This window comes from Bombus vancouverensis, chromosome 13, assembly GCF_051014615.1.
Source record: "Bombus vancouverensis nearcticus chromosome 13, iyBomVanc1_principal, whole genome shotgun sequence".
Lineage (NCBI taxonomy): Eukaryota > Metazoa > Arthropoda > Insecta > Hymenoptera > Apidae > Bombus > Bombus vancouverensis.
Window position 1 is genome coordinate 11,046,702 of NC_134923.1, and position 17,522 is coordinate 11,064,223.

General features: G+C 32.1%; 3 protein-coding genes across 8 annotated transcripts in view; 1 reads left to right on the plus strand and 2 right to left on the minus strand.

Annotated features, from left to right (window-relative positions):
- Positions 1 to 3,549, minus strand: part of LOC117159532 (ras-specific guanine nucleotide-releasing factor 1) — a 56,843-nt gene extending 53,294 nt beyond the window's left edge. For all 3 annotated transcript variants that reach the window (XM_033339468.2, XM_033339459.2, XM_033339454.2), the window contains exon 1: positions 3,125 to 3,549. The gene's annotated coding sequence lies outside the window, so the exon portion shown is untranslated. The remainder of the gene's footprint in view (positions 1 to 3,124) is intronic.
- A 6,335-nt stretch (positions 3,550 to 9,884) lies between these two features.
- On the minus strand, positions 9,885 to 12,365 carry LOC117163682 (ubiquitin-conjugating enzyme E2 N). 3 transcript variants are annotated; one of them, XM_033346205.2, is made up of 3 exons: positions 12,020 to 12,365; positions 10,823 to 11,097; positions 9,885 to 10,688 (listed from the first exon to the last, which is right to left on the minus strand). In XM_033346205.2, exons 2-3 carry the CDS (start codon positions 11,065 to 11,067, stop codon positions 10,478 to 10,480), a joined length of 456 nt encoding a protein of 151 aa, XP_033202096.1. In that variant the 5' UTR covers positions 11,068 to 11,097; positions 12,020 to 12,365; the 3' UTR covers positions 9,885 to 10,477. The 3 variants fall into 3 exon arrangements, with proteins under 3 accessions (XP_033202096.1, XP_076480027.1, XP_033202090.1); XM_076623912.1 differs by lacking the exon at positions 12,020 to 12,365 and adding an exon at positions 11,668 to 12,002 and having other exon boundaries at positions 10,823 to 11,083; XM_033346199.2 differs by having other exon boundaries at positions 10,070 to 10,688; positions 10,823 to 11,083; positions 12,020 to 12,353.
- Positions 12,366 to 12,792: 427 nt separating this feature from the next.
- ssp3 (short spindle 3) overlaps positions 12,793 to 17,522 on the plus strand; it is a 32,239-nt gene continuing 27,509 nt past the window's right edge. Inside the window, exons 1-7 of one of the 2 annotated variants that reach the window (XM_033346117.2) lie at positions 12,793 to 13,190; positions 13,738 to 13,961; positions 14,128 to 15,500; positions 15,573 to 16,315; positions 16,381 to 16,861; positions 16,937 to 17,119; positions 17,189 to 17,440. In XM_033346117.2, the coding sequence (XP_033202008.2) occupies positions 13,751 to 13,961; positions 14,128 to 15,500; positions 15,573 to 16,315; positions 16,381 to 16,861; positions 16,937 to 17,119; positions 17,189 to 17,440 (3,243 nt within the window). In that variant the 5' untranslated portion in view covers positions 12,793 to 13,190; positions 13,738 to 13,750. Of the gene's footprint in view, positions 13,191 to 13,273; positions 13,481 to 13,737; positions 13,962 to 14,127; positions 15,501 to 15,572; positions 16,316 to 16,380; positions 16,862 to 16,936; positions 17,120 to 17,188; positions 17,441 to 17,522 lie in introns of those variants that run through there. The other variant, XM_033346124.2, reaches the window with a different exon arrangement.

Genomic DNA, 17,522 nt, shown 5'->3' on the forward strand with positions numbered 1-17,522 from the left:
AAAATGGTCCGATAAGTAAAATATATTACAATCGTGTTTTAAAGGAAGTTTCAAAACGAAAGTAATAATAGAACAGGCCATGAATTTTATAACGAGTATGGTAATGCGTCACCTTAACAACTTTTTCTTTCTTACTTTTCTTTCAAACAAATTGAACTAGCAATCGGTGTATTTATCAGTTTCAAAATAACGTGAAGAGCAGCTTCGTTCTAAATAAATACGTCATCTTCTAATTAATGTATCGAGCAATATATTATAACAGGATTAATCATCATACCGTGTTGTCAAACAAAGAAGAAAAGTATACGACTATCGCATAAATTGTACGCCTAATAATCGAAAATTGTATATAATTGTAAAGATAATTTGTAAAATCTTATTTGTCCTATACCGAACTGTAACGTTACCGTGACAACATTCGATATTTGTATTAACGCTTTTCGTACGTTCTATTTCTCTACAGTTCTATCTTCCATTACTTTTCCTCTGTGTTCGAGCTTGTGAAACAAAATATGCGAATAATAGCATTCGTATGCTTTCTAAGACAGGTTCCGCGCGGAGACGGTATTTTGATAACAGTAACTTTATATCCATCGATATCATTGTTTTTCTAGGTCTGTGATACGCGTACGAACGTAATGATAGAAACCACGAAAAAATGAAAAATCGCATAAAATTTACGAGGCCGTGTATAGACAGTGTGAGGCAGATCCGCGATTAATTGTACATAGCTTTTCAAGAATATCTAAGGTTGGTTCTGCAAGTACGTACATACAGTTGGGCAAATGGACGTCGCATAAGTACTCTTAGTCGAAACTTTCTTTGAAGTTACAGCAACTTACGTTTAGTTTATTTATAGCTGAATTCGTAATTTCGTTCGCAATTTAAGATACAAGAAATTTATGCGTAAGGCTGAATCTTTCGAAACGTGAAATACTGCAGTGTAACGTGACAAAATAATTACGCGTTCTAAAGATAAATCTAAAAATTATAGCAAAGAAATATAGGTGCTACTTGAGTAGCCTCAAAATTGTTTACTCTTCTATTTCTTACGTGTGAAAAGTATAAAAAGACACGCGACATGATTGCTCATAGCTTAACCTAATGTGTACTTTCTAATGTAGTGTAACACGTTTCATAAACATTGCTTAATAGATTCAAACGTTATGTAAAGTACATGTAAATGCAATTTTCTTTAAAACGTCAATTACTTCATATCGTATATTTATATTGAAATATTATCAGCGGAATAATATTTCTTTATATATTTGTCATTAACGGCAAGTAATTACAATATAAACAAATATACGTATACTTGTGCGTAATTAAATATTTACAATTAATTAAACCTTTATTTTAATAAACTGGATTTAGTATTATTGTGCATACACGGCAGGATTTCCTATTATTCGTCGTATAACAACATCATATAACAATATTACAAATGATACATTTAAATCATTATATTTTATTTTGTAGATTAAGCTTATATTTATTATTGACGATATTGATGCGTAATATTTCTTCTATAATTCAATTTTTGCCGAATTTTGTATTCTTTCCGGCTTCCATTTCCTCTTATTAGCATAATAAATATATTTAGTTTTATTCGATCAAATAACACTCAGACATGACACAATGTCCAGAAAAATTTTTTTTCGAAAGAGAATATTAGTGGCGTTCGATAAAAATTCGACAGTTTATTAGCGTTTAATCGTTTAAATTAATTATATCGTGGCAGTATCTGTTAGACTTTCGATTAAAAACGCAGTCGCCTCTATAGTGAGATACCTAAATAATTAAAACAGAGGAATGTTTATTTTAAAACTCTCATCTGCTGTTTTCCGGAACCAACTAAAAATTCCAGATTGCTCGTCGTCGTCGTTTAACGCTATTCGATGTGGGAAACGAATGAAACGTCGCTACCACGTATCGGATTAACGGTTTTTTATTTATCGAAATATTCATTTATTTGTCAGAAAATCCACACGCTCGCATCCCGTGATTCATGGAATTTCATTACACGCGCATCATTATCTTTTGCTGTCGACACGCGGTCCAGAGTTTTACGTTCCGTTTCACAAACGAGATTTGCTACAGACCGGATATTACACTATCGTTCGCTACGTCCATATGTATTTACATATCTACATACGTGTATATACATACATATATGCCTGTTGCTTGGAAACAGTATTTTAAACTTTCGTTATCCTGTGATTTGTATCATTCGGAATCAAAAATTTCCATCCGAATCTCTGCACGACTAAATTTTTGTCCGACGATTGTAACTTTATAATTTGACGAAACCAAGTGTAAAATCGAGATATGTATCCGTGTTCCTCCATATGTGTCAGTAGAAATAAAATGTGGCCAAATAAAATAAAGTTTGGCCAAGATAACATCTCTTCGTATGAATAGAAAAAGTAACTGGATAGATTCAAATTTTGCATGAAATTTTACGTAATATTTCTCAAAACTTATTATTTCAACTTTTATCTAACTCCACACTTTGCGATGTAGCAAATCAACGTTGCTAACTGACCGTGGATTAAATCATGTTCGTCTCCCGCATTAAAATCTACACGATCATTTACAAAAAAAAAATCCACCGAGACATAAGTCGTTAGACCAAAAACGTAGTCGTTATACGTGACTATTGGTATCTGTAACTCGTGAAGTACGTGCATATACGCTTCGCGAATGCATAAGATCAAACACGTTCCAACTCGAATAGATAACGTTTATGGAACACCGGAGTGTAACGGAACATCCTGCGACATACCGACAACCCTATCAAAGGATACAGCTTTCTTTTCGGTATACTATTCATTGGGAATAACCATGCGGCAGCATCCACTCGACGACGCGACGCCGTAATACAACCGCATCAAACGAAAGAGGCGCTCGCTGCGGCAAACGATGCTTCAGCGGATTAATCGCGCGCAATTCGCACCGTTCGAACCGCATCGTACGTTCCAAACGAATCAATGGCCAAAAAAAAAAAAAAATCATAAATCAAGAATAAAACGAGAAGAAGAAATTGAAGAAAGGAGAGAAAGAGAAGAAGAAACGAAGGAAGAGGGAAGTATAGTATAGCGAAGCGATTTTGGTGACACAGTACCTGTTACTTCTTCCCCCGATATATCTATCCTCTCCAGTTCTCGACTGATGTTGCACCACCTGTTCGTGCTCCAGATTCACAGTCCCCCCTCCACAGTAGTCTGCCTCTCTAAATATATATGTATTCCCTCGGCCACGGATGTCCGAGGATGCGGCGGCAGCGTCGAGGCGGATGCGGCGCGAACGAGCGTGTCTCTGGTCGGCTGGAGAGAAGGTACGAGGACCGATTAAACGATTATTAATCGAGTTGGTCCGGCGAGCAGCAGTAACGAGGTCGGGCCAGGTGACCAGGATGAGGACGGCCGTTGTACGAACGAGAACGTGGAAACTGGTGGCCCGTTACCGGCACCCGACATGGTCGAGGATGTTTCGGCATCGGGAGTCGCGACGTGCCTACCCAGAGGCATCGCCACGGGTTCACGGGGCTGCCTCCTCTGCTCTGCCTTTTCTCCAACCCCAGAAGCTGCGCGCTTACCTGTCACTGCGCACACTCCCGCTGAAAGCCACCCCACACGACACGGCATGGGCGGATCTATATGTGGGCTAATTGGGCTGCAAGAAATGGGATCAAGTTCAATACGACCGACGTCGCGCCGGAATTGGTGAATCAATGCTCGTTCCAACGTTGCAATATCATTCGGCCATTGGTCATTCCTTCTTTTTACCCTTTTTCTATCGTTCCATCGATTTCCTTCTGCCTCCTTACCTAAAAATGGAAAAGAATCGACCGATTGCCCATCCAAATCGATCTGCGGATTTCATCCCTTTATATCTCTTTCTATGGGTTCGTCTAGAGAACATATTTTATAAGGTTCGACCAATCATTCTCCGAGGCATACATCGCACAATTATTATTGCCAACGGCATGGGTCAGGTATTTTTTTACAACGTTCGAAACAATTGTTACACGTTTGAAATTATACCATACTTTATACGTTGTCGAGGTCAGCTGTTAGGCAGTTTTAATTGAATTATGCATATGAAGATGCGAAGAAGAATTTTTCTGATAAAGTGTTCGTATCAGGAACTGGGTGTACTGATTTATCGCGTATAAGGGGACATAAATTTTGAATATTTATCGTGCACGGATTTTGAAAGATGATGTCTGATACGTTTTAAAATTAATGGTAATCACCAAACGATTTCTTACAAACATGAAACAGCTACGTTACTTGTGACGCGTATATATTGCGAATTCCAGCATATTTTTCAAGATTTTCGTTCGGCGAAAGAAACGAGTGTTATTACTCGAAAGCAGCAAGACACTGGAAAAATAGATGAAAGCGATCAGATATGAAAAATATCATTAGCGCGTAACTGGGAATAACGAGAAGAATGTTGTGAAACGTCAGAGAATTTTGAAGACATATTCATTTACCACCTTTTCTTCGTTTTCACGATATTGAGCACCAAATGAAATTAACACGGCAAATGGAACAAAGAAATGAAAATCGGTGAACTTTAAGAGAATGTTTGCATTGTTTTCGTGATACGCTAGCTTAATATACGTGAAAGTAACTTTAATGCTTGTATCTCTTAGGCTTTGATACTTCCTTCATACGTCAAACCTTCGTTACATTTTCTCGATTACCGCGTCCATGTAGGGTGGCCTATTTTAATTTATAGGGTGTCCCTAGAAGGAAAGTACCGCGTTAATGGTGGCATGATTCTAAAGCAGGATAAGACTAAGGTGCTACACGATGCTGAAGCAGTAAATAACCGCTTTCGCGTTGAATACACCTTTTCCTAAAATTGCCGTTACCCGATCGCATTTTAATAAGAAACGCTGATATCTAACGCTACTTCTTATACTATTCTATATTATAACCAAGTTTCCAGAAAGAATCACGTTATCGCGCGTCGAAACTTGCTCTACTTTATTTTCTTAAGCCGCGCGATCAAACGGAACTTCATTCTGAAAATTGTACGATCTCTGACAAAGAAAAGAACGCAACAGACCCTACAATCTCTTCATAAACAAAAAGCCAATTAGTCACCCTATATCAATATCGGCGAGAATAGGAAAAAGGAGATATTCATTGATCGAGTTACTCGCCTCTGGAATATCCTGATAATCCTCGCCAATCCTTCGAACCTCCTGTGTAAAGCTCCGCGTTCAATCTTTTTCCATCCGATATCCTTTCGGCTGATAAAGTGAATCGAGTCACCCTGTGGTAATGGCGACCAGGCAGAGAAATTAGCTCGAGGCTCCGAAATTCTGGCATCCAACTCTGCATAACTACCCTCCCGACAACTCGACTCTCCTAAATATCCGTGTCTCGCATCGCCCGTTCCATGACGCGACGCAACGTGCCGATCTTCCCCTCCTTGCGATACCAACAACGATCCAGATCACGTCGGATCGCCGCATCAGGAGGAGGTCTAACCGAATATCCTTCGACGGACTCATTCAAGGAATCTCGAACGCGCCTACCTGACTCCGACAGATTTTTGCTCTGTCTGTTCGAACGACCAAGTTCGCGATTTCACACCGCGAAAAACGTCTCTACAACACACGGAAAAATTAATCACGCTGTCGGCAATTTCGCATCCTCGGGGAATTTCATCGTTGATTACGTCAAAGAGAAACTTTGTATTTCGGTTACCATGGGTTATTTGCTTAATTACGTTCTTCATTAGCGTTGCGTTAATGAATAATCGTTGCGTTTCTTCAGTAATATTACCTTTATGAAGAATCTAAAACTCTTTCACCGTAACGTTGGAAACACATTTCATCCGGTGCAATTGGGAGAGTTGCACAGAGGTGATCACTGATCATGTACCATTGATATATGATCCTACGAAGCTATTGAGCTGCTCACATATCGACTGAAGCTCTTAATACGGTTGCATTAGAATCATTCATACATTCGTGTTATGACGAAACGATAAGCACGTGTGCTTTAACGTTGCGTATCGTGAGACATATTGTGATTATTTTTAGATCTTTTCTCGTTATAAATTGTTATAATTCCTTAGAAAATAGTATTAGATATCGTATTAGAATGGTATCAGAATAGAATTTGAAATTATTGCAAGACTTTCGAATTAATATCGTTCGTAATATCTGATCTAATTCAAATACAAATTACCTTGAACCTTCAAAATGTTGGTTGATATAAAAGAGTATGAATTCTTTCTTTTTTCTTTTACATTATTTTTGTATGATATTTGAAGTGAAATTAAAAGGAAAATAGACGAGGCATAGTTAGGGTGGATATCCAGATGCAACAACCTCCACGCGGTGAGATCTGAGCACGATCATTATTATAATATATCACAATATTAATTTTTGAAACATAAAATTATAAAACTTTTTGTTCAGAATTGTAACTGATAGTAGTTACATATAATTGATAGATGAATTATGATTTATATAGTAAACAGTACAAACCACTTCATTAGACTGTAGCGAAATTCTTATTGATTCCAGAAACTGCAAATCAGCGGATCAGAAAGCTTTTGGATCTTTCTGGTGATGTGTAACGAGATATTGTTTCTTTTTAAATAAATGATTTTGTTCCTAAAACTAATTTCTGTTCTACTTTTGTTTCTGTACAGAAGAGACGCTCCGTTTTAGTCATTTGCTTTATAATAAAAATAAACAAATAATATTGTAAAAGTATAGAATTTTGTATCTATAATTATCGAGATATATTGCAATTTTATCTTGTAGCTTCAATGTATATGTACCAGCACAAATGTTATTATCTTATTCTACGCCGAATCGATAATGTTGGAAATGACACTAAAATGGTAAATGGGCTCGACCGTAGAGCTTCTGAAATACATTACGTATATGGTGCTTGATTTATCCTGTATCATGTGTGAAAAGATTATTTAATAAATTATTTATAAGATTCTCAACGAACATCAACATTAAATTTAATAAAATAGTTTTGACTACTTACTTAAATAGAATTCCTAATAAATTACAAAATTTCCTTCGGTACCAGATTTATTTCGTTTGATATATTATAAAATGATTACTTTAACTATATATATCTCACTGTGTTCTTTTCTTACATTAAACATAAATATCCGATTCTCTGCTCACCTTCTAAACCTAAATATATAAAATCAGAAATTAAATATCAGAATCACCCCAAATTACGTACACACGTTTCCTAAATTTGTAATATCATATGATCACATATAGGTTGCATAATAAAAAAATAGTTATAAATTTAATATTTGAATACATTAAAATTTGTATCTAGATGACAATAATCTTCTTTTCCTAGTTAATTGAATGCCAAAAGCTTCGCATATTATATTATTTATGCAAAACAATAACGCGATATGTAAAAAAACAAATTATATTTTTATTGCGTGTTATTAATTTGCGTTATTGAAAGGAAATATCACGAATTAGTCTAAATTATCCTTTTAAAAATACGTTTTTCTTTTTGACATACCAAAACGAAGGATTTTATCGAAATATGTATTTTCAGATATATAACGCATTAATACTCAGTTTTCAAATTTTGAAATTAACATTAAGCGCTAGTAATTTAACAATTCTGGTTCTATTTTGAAACAATTGGACTTCTCTTATTACAAACTTTTACTTAAAATCTTTACGAATTACCAAAATTATTTAATGTAAAAAAAATTTTCGAATTACTTTTAAATAAATTGTGGATCTTCAAGTGCCTTTTTCCATGAGAAATCCTAATTGAAATTTCATATATTGTCTGTATTTAGCTTTTCTATTTTTCTTATTATTGTAAAGTAATTATACATTCTTGAAAATTGGCAGCAATATATTGGCATGTTAATATTGCTTTGTAATATATTTATAATTACCTCTTTATTATTGCAAATTATCTACAGATATTTTTCTTTTCGTGTAACCGATCCCAGTGTCCTTCCATCACATTTAAATTAAGTATTACTGTCTATTACTTTTATTAAAATATTACTAATATATTAAATGAATACAAATTTTGAATTGTTCAGAAATATACCAACTGGTTGTTTAAGTTCTATAATGTAAATATCGATCGATCAAATTGAAGATCTATTAATAAATACTGATTAACATAAAATTAAATATGAGCCGTTTGTTGTAACTATTTATACAGCAGTTTTTTGAAATTCATGCATGGATGAAAACAATGTCATACTTCAACTTTTATACAGCTTTTTTATATCTGTGTAATCAATTAAATGGCATTAGCAATGATACCTATTCAATAATACAATTTTTTCATACATATGAAATCAATACATTTAACCATATGTTATGCAAATTATTAATACTTTTCGGTAAACAAACTACATAAATAAATTCTCAACATATTGTCTGTCTCATTTCTCTTATCTTATTTTATATATTAAATTTGTTTTCAACGGCTGAAACGGCTAAAATTAACAATAAAAAAATGTTTTAATATCAATGAAACTCGTCTTTCTTGAAATTAATTAAAAAAGACACGTCTGTTGAAGCAGTCTAAAGACACCAAAGTATATTACATTCACAACCATTATTGCTATAAACAATTGCTGGTTAACAATTGTTTGAAATCAAAGCTCAAAAATTAGCTATTAAATATAGAAGTGAGGCCCTAGCTAATAAATAATGTTAGCCAAGGTCTTCTTGGACTAGTGTGTCAAGGAAAATATGGATAAAGTTTTTACTATTCTGATACTCAAAGTGTTAGGCAATTTCTTATTGTAAAGAAACCTTGATATCAAAATTAGGAATGTAATTATCATTGTGATATTAGGAAAAAAAACTATTATTCATATTCTAAAATTGATAAGCAGTCAATTAAGACAACAAGAAATTTTAATCAAATGATATACTGCTTGCTTTAAGTTACTACTCTCGTTATTCAAATATCATCAAAAATATACAGGGTTTTACAAAGGATACTTTCCACTTTGCTACACTTCTGTATGAGCTAAAAATCATGATATCTCGTAAGGCAACCTTTTAACAACAGTTAGATATTTGTTGAAAGTAGGCAATCTACTTAACTTTAAATTTAATATTTTAATTTAATTATATTATAATTTAAATTATGGTAATGTAATTTAATATTTTTACATAACATTAAGAATGAGCACTTTTATTTGCTCGCAATTTAAAATATTCTTGTATCTAAACTAAATTTCAAAGATCATCAAAAGTATATGATTAGACATTAGTAAATTTTTGAAACTGTTTCCAACTTATTCTGATTCAACCTTTATAAAAAGAAAAGAAAAAATAAACAAAAGTGATTGAAAATGTTTTCTTATATATATATATGTATTTTTATACGGTAAAAATATAGATTAACATAATCATTGGACAGATGATTTTTCATCATTGAAAAGAAAAGAAAAAATAAATAGAAAAATAAAATTGAAAAATAAAAAGAAAAGAAAAAATAAACAAAAGTGATTGAAAATGTTTTCTTATATATATATATATTATATATTATATATATATATATATATATATATATATATATAATATATAATACATATATATGTATATATATATATATATGTATTTTTATACAGTAAAAATATAGATTAACATAATCATTGGACAGATGATTTTTCATCATTGAAATCTGTTATGAATATTCAAAATGTTTCGTCTTACATTACATTGATAAATAAAAATCTGCGATAGAGAAATGTTGTTACAATAGCTATACACTTCAAAAATGGAACTTCGCATTCGCGGATACCTCCAATATTTTTGTACGCTTATTATTTAAAATAGTTAATTATAAATAAATGCCATATGTGTAGATCCCAAATTCAGTATTAGAGCTTTCATTTAACATTGTACATTCACGGAAATGATAAATACATTAAGATTATCAGACAACCAGTTAGTAGACATTGAATACGGAAAAATGTAATATTAGTATAATATAATGAACAATCCAGTACTGCTTTTTTTTCAGGGATACATTAAAGGTATCAAAATAAAGGCTATAAATTACTGATTGCACAAGCCATTTTGTAATCATATTCAAAAAAAAATCTTTACGCAACATGCTACATTCACTTATTTTTACTACAAAGGTATATTTTTAAGTAAAAACTAGCAATTCATTAAAATTATACCTCCTTCCTGAAATAGGAACCTTCTTACGATTGACTTTTTCAATGTTAGAAGATTCTTGACAAGTCTGTTCGACAAACCGTTGAAGAAATCTAAACACATTTTTGTATTCCCCGCGATATAGAAAATACAGTTTCATTCTGTTTACTCTTACAAAACTTTTATTATTTTTATAGCAAAATTGTGGACACAGGTGCAGGGTACGCAGCTGGTGCGGGTAAAGTGATCGGTAAACTCGGAAAGATAGGGGTGACGTCACTTCGCATCATGGAAAATCTAAGATCAGTTGTCCATAGCATATCTCCGAGTCCATTCTTTGGCATTGCGTATTGCTTCGCTTTCATTTACTTTCCAGAGTTCAGCGACGTCATTTGCCAAAGGGTCATCTGGATTTGGTGCACTTAAAAGTGCTTGTATTGATAATAAAACTGTTCTGATTTGAAGAGCAGGACTCCATTTATCTTTAAGAATATCCAAACAAATCCTGCCCAATCTATACAGCAAATATAAATATTTCTTGTACATTGAATTTTATTTATGCATTACATAAATTAACACACTTAAAAAGCTAATATAATTAAACAAAATTATCAAAATAACTGTCAGAAATTATGTGTCTATAATTACCTGTCTATATTTGGATGATAAATTTTTGTAATGAATCTAACTTTAGGAGCAGACATTGGATAGTCTTCTGGTAGGAACAACTCAAGTTTAAAAAGTCCACCTTCAAATGGCGAATCTTCAGGTCCAGTTACAATTACATGAAAATACCTAGCATTTGTATCATCTGGTACAGCACTGATACCAGGAACTGGCTCTTGCATTAGTCTTTGTGTTTCTTTGATAATCCTTCTTGGTAGCGCAGCCATATTTGATGAAACTCCTCTAGAAGAAAATATCTGTACATCTTTTAACTTGCTTTCTAAATAATAAATCCAATTTATTACTTAAAATAATTTTGCTATAAACATGTACTTAGAAAACTATAAAAGATTAATGCTATATGTTTATTACATACAAATATAAATTATATTACACAGGTGCATTAATGAATGAATAATATAAACTAATAGTACTACCTTTAATATTCTTTACTTAGTAAAATACATACACTATTTCAATACTTTCACAATAATTTACAGAGGCATGAATAGTATGAATAAGATATAACGTGTTACAATAATGACTATAAAGGCTATACAAAATTACATCATAAATATAAAAATATAAAAGAAAATAAATAGGTTAACATTTCTAGTAAAACTTATTGCAAACTGTAACAGATATATCATAAACATACAGGTTCATTATAATAGAACTTATAAATGACTAACATAAGAAAATTTAGGTTATCAAAGAATGTTTCCTTTTATTTCTATAAATATAATATACATTACAAATAAAAATTAAATCTTAAACATCCAAATCATAAAAATCTTTCATAATTGTAATAATTAATACGGGTTTACCGCTAATTGACAGCTTCTCACGGTACGTATAATTCTGCCGAAACGAGTAATCCTTAAGCCTTAAACTATCATATACAACTAAACAAACGATGCAATACAAATATTTGTTGCATATGTTATTAACAAGGAAATCAAATAAATCGTTCAGAAAGTGGACAATGGTATAACAATTGAATTTTTGCTGAAATATTTCTGCCAACCTCCAAAGCTGTTGCAAGGCTACTGTGTATGCGTAAACAAAGAATTCGTGCACAGAGTCACGTACCATGTACAACTAAGCTGCACAGAGTGTCTCACACGTGTAAGAATGTCTGAAATATGAATACTCTATGTATAACAGTAAAATACGTACGATTATCTGAAAATATCCCCGCGTCACCCCGCAAACTGTGGCAGATTGTCCGCCTCTCTGGAAGCCTTTTCTTCTAGAAACCTCGAGATCGATTTTTAATCCTATTTTCGCAGCACTATCGTATTTCGTGATAATCGGCTTCGCAGCCGACTTCAAAAATCTGTCTGGGATCTATGGTGCAACCCCAAAAAGATACTTCAACAAAGTGTTAATTAAATTTCCACACGTAAATGTGTGTTACAGTTACAGCCCTCGCAACCGCTTCTTGCGATTCATCTTATCACGCGTTGATGGCGCTGCACATCAATTTACTGCGTAAACCAATTTAACAATAACTCCAAATAACACTCCTTCTCGTCATACGAACAATATCCTAACTTTTAAATTTAATTAATTCATATATGTCTACGAATGAAAACGTTTTTATGTAAAGGCTCGGTCAATTTTACTCTAGTTTCGTACCTACGTCTTTCAGATAACCAATGAGCTTTCAGAATATTTTAAAAATGAAAGTTGTTATTATTATTTATTATAATTTTTGTTGTTGTTCATAAAATGTCAGTTAATAAATTCTATTTGTTGAATATATTTCAGGTTTTACTACATATATATTCAGTATGTTATTAGTTCATCCAACGAGTAAGCACATCTTACTTTTGAAATATCCTAGATAAAATTTGTATGCTTTTCTTAATATGTATATTACATAATAAAAATACATGTAAGACAAATTTGCATATATGTATGCATATATATATATATATCGTTAAGAACGTGATCTGAAAATTGTTAAAAGATCAGATTCAGAAACATGAATATGTGTAATTTGTACACTTATTAGATTAAGTCATTAAAAAATATAGTTAATAAAGTATAAAATAATGCAAAATTTATGCAAAATTTATGCAATATTACTATAATATAATACTGTATATAATAAATACAATTAGTGACTATTTTAATTGGTATCTGTACCTATAACCTGGTACCACGGTTGCAGTTTTTAATGCAGCAAGATCAGTGCAACCAACAAACTGCCGCGAAACTTAGGAGATATTTGTCATGAAATGTCTTATATTACTATTGAAATGTCAGTTCGAAGTTCTCGTTATTTGAAAACAATTTGTAGTCAATCGTTCTTTGATATTTTGTAATTGTAATTACAATAAAAGTAAGTCGTGAATTAAAAACATAAACGTTACTATAATTTGCAATTTATGTTGTGAAACATAAATAGATTGTGTCAACACATAAATACATTTATTAATTATTGTCTTATATATTATTAGTAGTGATGATGTCGTTGATATATGATTGTTTACTTGTTTATACAAATAATCGTTGTTTGTTACTTTGTAAGGCTTAAGATATGAGTGACAGTAATATAACATAACCTTAAACTTGCAATAAAACATAAAATTGTTAATGTACTACAAAACAATTAAAATGTCACGATTATATGTATGTAGAATGTGTTTTCTTGAAGTTATTATTATTTCAATTTCTTGTCTTTTATTTAAAATGAAAGATATATGTTTGTAACATTGCTAATAAAGACAATGAATCATTAGAATTTGATTTTTAGCGTTTTTTCAATGTGTTGCTTTTTTATTACTGCTTTTTTATTGTTGCTTCTATCATTATTTTGATGCTTTAAATTTGATTTAAATGTATCTCTATAATTCAATAGACAATATTTGATTATGATTTCTTTATAGAACTTTATTAAAAATGGCTGATGTAAGGTTACTTATACAAGAGGAAGGTCGGGCAGCTAGAAATTTAATAGCTTTTAATGTACCAGTTGGAACAAATAATACCGAAAAGGTTACCAAAAAACCACCTAGTGTTCCAAGAGTATCACAGACAAATGCTACTAAAAGATCTATGAAACCAACACCTAGAGTGAGATCAGCTTCTACTGGTCGGGATAAAAAATCTGGTGAATTGAAATTTATCTACGTTAAAATTATAAACTTATTTTCAATATAAAGCAAAGTTTCCATATAAGTTTTGCATTTGCATTCATTGTTACAATTACTTTTGAATCTTTTATATTCATAAATTTTGATGTACTAACTTAATATTCTTTTGTTTTGTTATATTAGAATTACAGGCAAGATACTGGGCATTCTTATTTGGTAATTTGCAAAGAGCAGTAGATGGCATTTATCAAACATGCGAAGAAGATGAAAATATTTCTGAGTGTAAAGAAGTGATATTAGTTTTAGAAAATTATACCAGAGATTTCCATAATTTGATCGAATGGTTTAGAGTTAAATGGGCCTATGAAAATTCGCCACCACCCTTAAGACGTACTCCTTTAGCTTGGGAAGTTAGAAAAACTTCTCCTTGTCGAATATGGAATTCCACAATGATTCCGAAATCCACTAGTCCTTTACAAAGAATGAGTCCCACAGAATCTGTTTGTAGAAGCCCTGTGGATCAAATTATTTCAGAAAATAAATCTGTTTCTGTAGACAATACGGCAAATCATATAAAAGGAGAATCTGTGCACAAGTTAATAAAGGATAATAAAGGTAATATTCCCAAAAATAATATGACAAACTTAGGTGAAAAATATAAAAATTCAATAGATAAAGGCATAAATCAGTCATTGAATAAAGATAAATTAACTACAATAAAAGTAAATAAATCTTTGGTAAAACATACTGTAGCTACTAAAATTAATAACAGCATTACTACAGATCAAAAAGCAAATGAAAGTTTATCTCGTGAAGTGAAAGGTAAATTGGATACTAAAAGTGCATCAAAATCAGTTAAAGCTGGGATGCATTATGCTACCACTAAAATAACAGATTCTAATGTGATAATTGAAAAAAATGAACAAACAGTTTGTAATGATAAAGATGTACAATTAACTTCTACATCGACAGAAAAAGAATTTTCTAAATCTAATAGCATAGATAATAAATTGAATTCTCAAAACAATTTTCAAGTGAAGCCATTGGGTCCTAAAAATGATATAGGGCTCGGAAAAAATGAAATCAATTCTAAAGTAAAAAGACAAACTACAGAAAAAAATATTAAAAATGTTGGTATAGAAAATGTTGCAACTGAAAATAAAATGACAGAATCCAATAGCGTAACAAAAGAAAATAGTAACACTATGGTGAATAAAAACATACAGAATATTACAAAGGTTTCAAACAAAATTAACCAAAAATTAAAAAAGCAATCAAGTGTTAATGATAGTGCAAACAATAAAACTCCAACAAAGCTTATATCCGATACATCAACCAGTAATTCAAGTAAGGGATTAGTTAATACAAACAAACCAGCATATTCTACGGTATCGCAAATGAAGGTTATTAAACCAAAACAACCATGCCTCCTAGAAACTCCAAAATTTGTTAGAAGCAAAACAACATTAAGCGACAAAAGTACATCGATTTCAAATAAAACAAGACCTGGAACATCCGTGATAGTTAGGCAACGATTTCAATCAATCGACAATAAGGTATCATTGCTTCTTTTTATCTAATCGGTAATTGTTTGGGATATACATTTATAATCATAAGTTTTTCTTTAGATTTCAGAACAAAGTCTATTAAAAAAAGATCAGAATAGAGATATAAATGGTTCTGTAGAGGTATTAACAAAACAGACGCATGTAAAAACAAAAGAAGAAGCTGATGGTTGGCAAACGGTCCGTAGCCGTTATAGAAGAGGCAGTACACATAACTTAAATATGTCTACAAGATTTCATAAGCCAAGTACTGCAACATCGTTACCAGCGTTATCGATTGAAAGTCCTTCTGAAAAGAATAAAAAGAATTGTTTAACTCCAGATGGAAATGGTAAACAGAAACGGAAATGTATTGTAGAAAAAGAAGGAAAAAATATAAGTAACGAGGTAGAAAAAGTTAAAGGGGAATCGGTCGTAAACCTTACAATTAAAGATAAAGTAGAAGAAGTTTTCAAGAACACTGCTAATTTAAACGAAATAAATTCTACATCAATGATCGCAGCTATTTTCAAAAATGATGCGGAATTACTTGAAAAACGTATACAACAATTTATGGCTGCTCAAGCAGAAAGAGAGAGAATAATTTTAGAAGAGGAAAGGAAGACAGAGGAAGCAGATTCGCAACGATCGCAACAGTTATCAGATGAAGAAGCGTCCTTACATAGACAAATTTTAGAATTAGAATGTGGTGAAACTGATGTTGACACTGAAACTGATGAAACAGACGGTGAAATGGTCCTTGAAATGGAAGATGAACAAAGAACATCTCCTAATACAATGCCCGATGATGTTAGTTTAGAAGATAGGTATGTACTAATTTTCTTATCTTATCTTTTCTTTAGTATATTAAGTTTAAAATCATTCTTTACAGATACGAAAATGTGTTAGAGGAAATGTCTTGGGCAGAATGTGTAGATACGCTTGCTCAGTTACGCGCATTAGTCGCTCGTCATCCTGGTAGAGCTTTAGAATTACATCAGAAATTATCGTCCCCATCTCGAAAGAGATCGTTGCCTGAGACGTTACGACGGTACCAAGCAAAACAGGCTTGTGCACAACATAAACGTCAAAAACTTTTAATGGAAAAGTCGCAAAGATTACGAGAATTGTTGAATAAAGTGAAAGATGTCAAAAGTGCAAAGAACCAATTAATAGAAGACAAAAGAATTAGAATGGAAACAAAGTTAAAAAAGGCGGAAGAAAATAGAACGCAACATTTGTTAGAAATAGTAAGAAAAGCTCATGATGAAGATTCTAAGTTAAAAGAAATTGCATTTATTAATGAACTTGAAGCACAAAACAAGAGGCACGATTTCATGGCGCTATGTCAAGAACAAGAAGAAAGATTGCAAGTACGTTGTGTATATCTATATCTTCAATAAGACAGATTATAAATTCTTGTATTATTTGTAACAATTATTTTTTAGGGAATTCAAGAAGAACGCCAACGCCGGCAGGAAGAAAAAGCTGCTAAGGAGGCTGCTGCTGAAGAACGTAGACGTGCTTTGGAAGCGGAACGGCAGTTGCGTATTCAGAAAATGAAACAAGCTCGTCGTGAGCGCGAAGAAAGGGTCGGTAAGATGCAGTTAGAGAGAGAAAAAGAACGTCAGGTAATTATATTTCACGAATAATTATCTAAAATTGAAAAAACATCGATATTAAATTAGCAAAATTTTAAGGAACTTGCAAGAGAAAAAGCAAGGGATAGAGAAGAACGTTTATCTGCGCTTCACGCAGCGCAGTTAGCAAATCAAGAAGAACTACAGAAGAAAATAGCTCAAAAACAGCAAGAATCAGCTAGAAGGCACGTTGAAAATATAGAACACATTCGACAAAGAGCAGTTGAATCTTCTATTTTAAGGTCGGAAGAAGTTCCACCTACGTTAAAATCATATCCTGCTCAAAAACAATGTTCTTTATGTGGAACTCTAGTGAGTATCGGTTTGTTAAATTTTATTTATATTTGTTGTTTTAATTATCAACTTATGTAATATTTAAATTTATTGTATATTA

Bases quoted from the DNA above. Each gene is read 5' to 3' on its own strand.
- LOC117163682 (XM_033346205.2), bottom strand. From the start codon at position 11,067: ATGGCTGCGCTACCAAGAAGGATTATCAAAGAAACACAAAGACTAATG. The intron at 10,689-10,822 runs GTAATTATAGAC...TTTGCTGTATAG, and splicing joins TATCATCCAAATATAGACAG to ATTGGGCAGGATTTGTTTGG.